General features: G+C 35.4%; 1 protein-coding gene across 3 annotated transcripts in view; it reads left to right on the forward strand.

Moving 5' to 3' along the window:
- Ssh2 (slingshot protein phosphatase 2) overlaps window positions 1-5,991 on the forward strand; it is a 288,998-nt gene that overhangs the window by 11,939 nt on the left and 271,068 nt on the right. The window contains exon 1 of one of the 3 annotated variants that reach the window (XM_023719862.1): window positions 1,659-1,687. The exons of the other annotated variants lie outside the window; for them this stretch is intronic. Coding sequence (XP_023575630.1) covers window positions 1,685-1,687 — 3 coding nt within the window. The 5' untranslated portion in view covers window positions 1,659-1,684. Of the gene's footprint in view, window positions 1-1,658; window positions 1,688-5,991 lie in introns of those variants that run through there. 3 annotated transcript variants of the gene reach the window in all.

Below are 5,991 nucleotides of genomic sequence, written 5' to 3' on the forward strand. Positions count from 1 at the left end.
TGTGTGTGTGTGTGTGGCCAGCTCAGCCCACCAGGGGGCGGGGCTGGCTGGCATGTGGTGCTGGGGGATTGAACCATGGTCCCTCTGCTTTGGCCAAGCTTGTTCTAAGTAGGTGCTTTAGACCACTGAGCCATCTCACCAGCCCCAAAGTTTTGATACTTAAGATGCATCCATACTTTACCTGAAGTGGTGCTTGGCTATGTTAACTACTCTGGTGGTTGAGACAGAAGGATGAAAAATTGAAGATCAGTCTGGGCAACATAGTGAGAGTCTCTCTTTTTTTAAAAAGTATAATTTCAATTAATTGGCAGATTCATTTACATATAATTTATTCAGGAAAATGCTTGGTAATTAAGATTATATATTTTTATTTCATTCATTAAAATATAACCAAAAAAACTCTAGATAGATAGATAGATAGATAGATAGACAGACAGACCTTTCCCTATACAGAGAAAATAATGCTAAAGCAAGCATAAAATTGATTTCTATGAAGTATAATTATTAAGAAAGGATGCTATTGATTTTTGCACACAGCTTTAGAAACTTGTATAAGTTCAAGAAATGGCACATGGCCATTGTAGGAAATTTGGAAATACAGAAAAGAAAATATGAGACATGTACCAGTATTGTTCTTTATCAGCTGAAATGCTGCTGTATATATAGTGTTGTGTCTTTTTAAAAGTTTGGTATATACCACAGATATATTGCCACATCATTTAAATAACTGCATTAAGTAGTTATATTATGACTCATTCTAGCCATCTATTGTTAGTGGGCAAGTAACTGTTTTCCATCCTTTTTTTTTATTATAAATTGAATTACAATGAACATCTCTGTGCATATATATTTGACTGAATTTTGAAACATTAAGATTTCAAGTAATATATTTACTGGATCACAGAGTAAAAACTATTTTTAAGACTCCTATTACATATTTGTTCTTTCTACAAAGGTTACTCTAATTTAAATATTCATTTGAACCAGCATAGTGTAAGAATGCTCATTTCTCCTGATTAACACTGGGCATTCTGAATTCACTTGTTAATCACTGCTAATTTTTGAGACTAGAGAGTGGCACCTAGTTGGTTTGATTTGTATTTTATTATTAGGTAGATTGAGTATTTTTCAGATACTTAGTAGGCAATTTATATTAATTTTTTCAAAGATAAATTTGATATAATTTACAAATCCTAAAATATATCTGCTTTGATAAGAGTATAATTCAGTGGATTTTTAAGTACAGAGTTTGCATAGCCCTGATTTTTAATCCTATATTTCCTTTCTGTAAGCTATTTGTTCAGTTTTTCAATGTATTCAACTTCTTGATATGTCATGAACATTAATCCTTTTATATTTATTATAAACCATTTGATCTTTAATTCAATTTTTACTTTTATTGTTAGAATAAAATATGCAGTTAAAATTTTTGCTAGTGAGACGTTGAATGAACCAACCTTGCTTACCTCTTCAGCCTGGTCACTTCCTAAGTCCCTGCACTGCACACCGCTCACAGTGAAGCTCACACGCCATGCTTCCTTTGGTCTCCAGGCTTTTGCACATGCTGTTCCCTTTAGTTGGAGCACTTTTCCTTCATCTCTTTACCTAATTAATTCCTACTCATCCTTCAGGTCTCAGCTTAAATATCACTTCTGGGAAGCTTCCCTGACTCCACCCCCAGACCATGGTAGGTGCTCCTTCTATGTGCACCATAGCACCCTGTAGACTTAGCCATGGTGGCTCTTACCTCTTTACTGTACTTGATTGTTTGATTGCTTATCTCTTCAAATAACCTTTAAACTGAAGAATGGATCCACTTGTGTATTTTTGAATCATCAAGGCTCCAAAGTATTTGATGCATGAATCAGCTAATGGGTCAATGAATATAGTCATTTTTAGCATTTAAAAAAAAATTTTAAGCTCTTCCATTCATTGTTTATAAGCATAGAAAGATAGCCCAGAAAGCCAGTCATGGTGGCATATGCCTGTAATTCAGGCTACATAAGAGGCTAAGGCTGGAGGATCTATAGATTTGTCACTAGCCTGGGCAATTTAGCAAGACTTGTCTCAAATTTTTAAAAGGCTAGGTAAAGTAGAGATATAGCACAGTGATCCTTGGTCCAGAATGAAGGAAAGAAGGAAGGAAGGAAGGAAGGAAGGAAGGAAGGAAGGAAAGAAGGAAGGAAGGAAGGAAGGAGAAAAAAATCCTAAAAATCAAAAGGTAAGACTATTTTTAAGACTTTTGATGTGTTGGCAAAGTGTTCTCCAGAAAAGTTGATTCAGTCTTAGTTTACAGCTAACACATAAAAATATTTGACCCCCTGCCTCGTGCAGACTATCTTACATGCATTGTTATTTAATTTTTATATTGCTCTTATAGTGGTATTATTCTCTCTCACCTTTTGTTTTTTGGTCCTGGGCACTGAACCCAGGTACTTACTACACATACTAAATACACAGTACCGCAGAGCTACAACCCTACCCCTATTATTACTATTTTTATAAATAGAATTGAGGCTCATAGAAGTAAAGTAAAACTGTCAAAATTATAAATATGATATTTAATTCCAAAATCCTTTCTAAAACTTACTAGTATTTTTTTCCTTTTTTTTAAATTAGAGGTTAAACATCTTTCAGACATGTGCCATTACTCAGTTGCAGTAGCTCATGCCTTAAATTCTAGCTATACTGGAAGCTGAGGTGGGTGGGCTGCTTATCCTGCAGGACTGATTTTTTTTTAACTATCTTTATCTATCTATCTATCTATCTATCTATCTATCTATCTATCTATCTATCTATTTGGTACAGATTCTCACTATGAAGCTCAGACTCATAGTGATCCTCTTGTCTCAGCCTCCCCAGCACAGGGTTTACAGGCATGAGCTACCGCGCAGAGTTACAGTGGCTGGCACGGCGTGCCCAGGGTTCTGGGGCCGGCATGGCATGTGGTACCAGGGATCAAACCCGGATCCTTGTGCTCTTAGACTGCCAAGAAATCTCCCCTGCCAAGCCTACTGGTTTAAGATCAGCTTAGGCGGGGCAGAGACACACCGTCTCAGTTGAATTTTTAAAATTATTATTATCATGTATTTTGTATTTCTTAGTTTGTAAATTGTTCATAAGCTTTTCCTAGGCTTCTCCAAGGGTAATTGTTTTTTATGTTGATTTGTAAGTATGCTTTATATACTAGAATATTAAGTTTTCCAGTTATATCACAGTGTTGCCTGTTTTTTTCATTTGCCATTTTGTTTTATTCATTTTGATGTACAGGCTTTTGAAAAATTTTAATGCCATTAACCTAAAGTTTTTTTGTGAATTTTCATTGTTTTCCTTCATAGTTTAGTATTTTTATAAACATCATATTTACCTATATATTTACATTGTTTATGGTTTTATATCTTTAATCATCCCAAATTAATTTTACTGTGTGGTGTGAGGCACAGATTATGTTTATTTTATTCAAAATAAATTTTCAGGGCTGGGAAGATAGTTCAGTAGAGTAAGTGCTTGCCTGGCAAGCACAGGGTTCTGAGTTCAATCCCTGGTATTGAAAGAAAAAATAATTCAAAATATTTTGTTTTCAGTTCACCTTATGAAATGATCACTGTTTTTATTAATGTTATATGCTCTACTTTTGGGGAATATATTAAGTTCAACAATAAACCCCATTGACATTCCATTTACTGGGATTAGTTTAGCATGTATTATTTACTCTTCATTAAAATGCATGAACAGAAAATAAACTAGCTTAAATATGACATTTTGACTCGAGTTCCAGGGAGGTCCAGAGGTTGAACAGGTCTTTGGTACTCAAAAGGTATTTTCATGCTGAGCATGATGGCACAGGCTGTAATCCTAGCACTTGGGAGGCTAGGCAGGAGGATCACCACAAGTTCAAGGCCAACTGGGGCTACATAGAGGAACCCTGTCTCCCCCAAAAAAGGGATGTTCATGCCTCTCAGCCTTGCTGTCTGGCTTTGTGTGAGAGAAAGTAGACTGAATGAGTGATGATGAACTTTTTAGAGACTAGCTGCCTAACTCAACCCAAAACCACTTATTTATGCAAAGTGCCAGCACTGCAGTTAAACCTAAATACTGTTTTAGTTTAGAAAAAACAACTCATACATTAACATTTTTTTTGTCTTAAAAGAAAAACAAATAACTCATGTGCCATAGGATTGTCACCACCGCTCTAAATTATGCTTAGTCTGAAAACGGCACTATTCAGCACTGTCTTCTTATGTGACACTGTTAATCATCATTCCTGGTTCCAGAAGCCTAGAATTATACTGATTTTTCATTAAATATCTGATGTCATGTTGACTACAGATGTAACTCATTTATTGAAGAAATGCATCTACATATTCATGTTTTTCATTTATTTGTTCATTCATTTTTTTAAAAAAATCTATTATAGGGAAACTATTTCCAGTACAAAAATGACTATTTATAATACCTTTTATCCACTTTGAAAGGTACCAGAGGCTATGTGTACTTTGCTGCTGACATAAAAGTCAGTAAATACATATCCTCAAACTCAAAGATAGTGTAAGTACACAAAAAAGGTATAAGTAACTTTAGAAACAATCAGTTACATAAAATGTAGGCTAGAATACAGTACCACCTTTTCCTGTTGTTTATAGGTATATCCTTTCCACTCAATAAATATTTCTTCCCATCTTTTGGGAAGGAACCATAGGACCTTTAAATAGCCTTAAAAATCTTATTAATTAGCAGATACTTAATGAATACTATCTTATGCAGGTAATCCATTCCATTTTCTTCTTCTGGTTCCTAGTACTCAACCCTTTTCAGGCAGTTTTATAAATTGCCGTACATTTTCTTGCCCATCTGAGCAGGACAGCTACTGTCACAGTGTCCCTCATTTTCCTGTTTGTCAAGAGAAATGCTCTTGACTCCGAAATGTAGTGAAAGGTCCTATGGTTCCAAGATAGGAAGAAATACTTATTGAGTGGAAAGGATATGCTTATAAACAACTGGGCAAGTAGTACTGTATTCTAGCCTACATTTTATATAACTGATTGTTTTTAAAGTTGTTCATACCTTTTTTGTGTACTTACACTGTCCTTGAGTTTGAGGATGTGTATTTACTGACTTTTATGTCAGCAGCAAAGTTGTCTTTGGCCTCAAGAAATTTAGAGTAGAAATGGAAAGATTAGTATTTTAAAAGTAATTAAATTACAATATAGCAATCACAATATTTAAATAAACCTTGAAAAAAAGAAGGCTAATAGGGATTTCTGAGTTAGTGGGCTGAGTGTGGTAGAGGCACCTGTATGCTCAGCTTCCTGGGATGCTAGGGCAAGAGAGTCACAAATTTAAGGTCAGCCCAGAAAGTTTATTGAACTTCTGTCTCCAAACAACAGGCGTGGTGATGTACTTCAGTGATCAAGTGTTTGCCCACTGAAACGTGGCATATGTAGAGCTGTGAGTTCAATCCCTACTACCAGAAAATGAAACCAAAATAAAACACTGAATGAGAATTAGTAAACAGAGGGTTTGGTGTATAACAGGAGAGAAGAAAGCATTCTTAAGCATAAACTTAAGGCACAGGACTAGAAACATCGTGTGTGCTAAGGACCACAGTTATAGTGCTGATGGCATTTCAAGTGAGAAAATGGAGGTGGGGTTCTGGTACTAAAAATAATTTGTCCCGATTTTAACATCTGTAGCCTTACTTCTACCTCAGAAATAATGTATATATGTTCTTTTGGATTCTCTTTAAAAGTAACTCTGTTAAAATTTGTTATTATAAGCAAAACACTTTGAAGTATGACTTTTTTGAGAGGAGGGCACTGGAGATTAAACCCAGAGCCTTTGTACTGAACTGTATTTCCAGAACTTTCTTTATTTTTTATTTTGAGACATGGTCTCAGGCTGGCCTGAAACTTGCCAATTCTCTTTCCTCATCCTCTGAAAGGGTTAGGATTACAAGCAAGCACTACCTTGTTCAGCGTGCGCGTTCTCTCT

This window comes from Octodon degus, unplaced genomic scaffold (genome assembly GCF_000260255.1).
Source record: "Octodon degus isolate 3935 unplaced genomic scaffold, OctDeg1.0 scaffold00072, whole genome shotgun sequence".
In the NCBI taxonomy this organism is placed as follows: Eukaryota; Metazoa; Chordata; class Mammalia; order Rodentia; family Octodontidae; genus Octodon; species Octodon degus.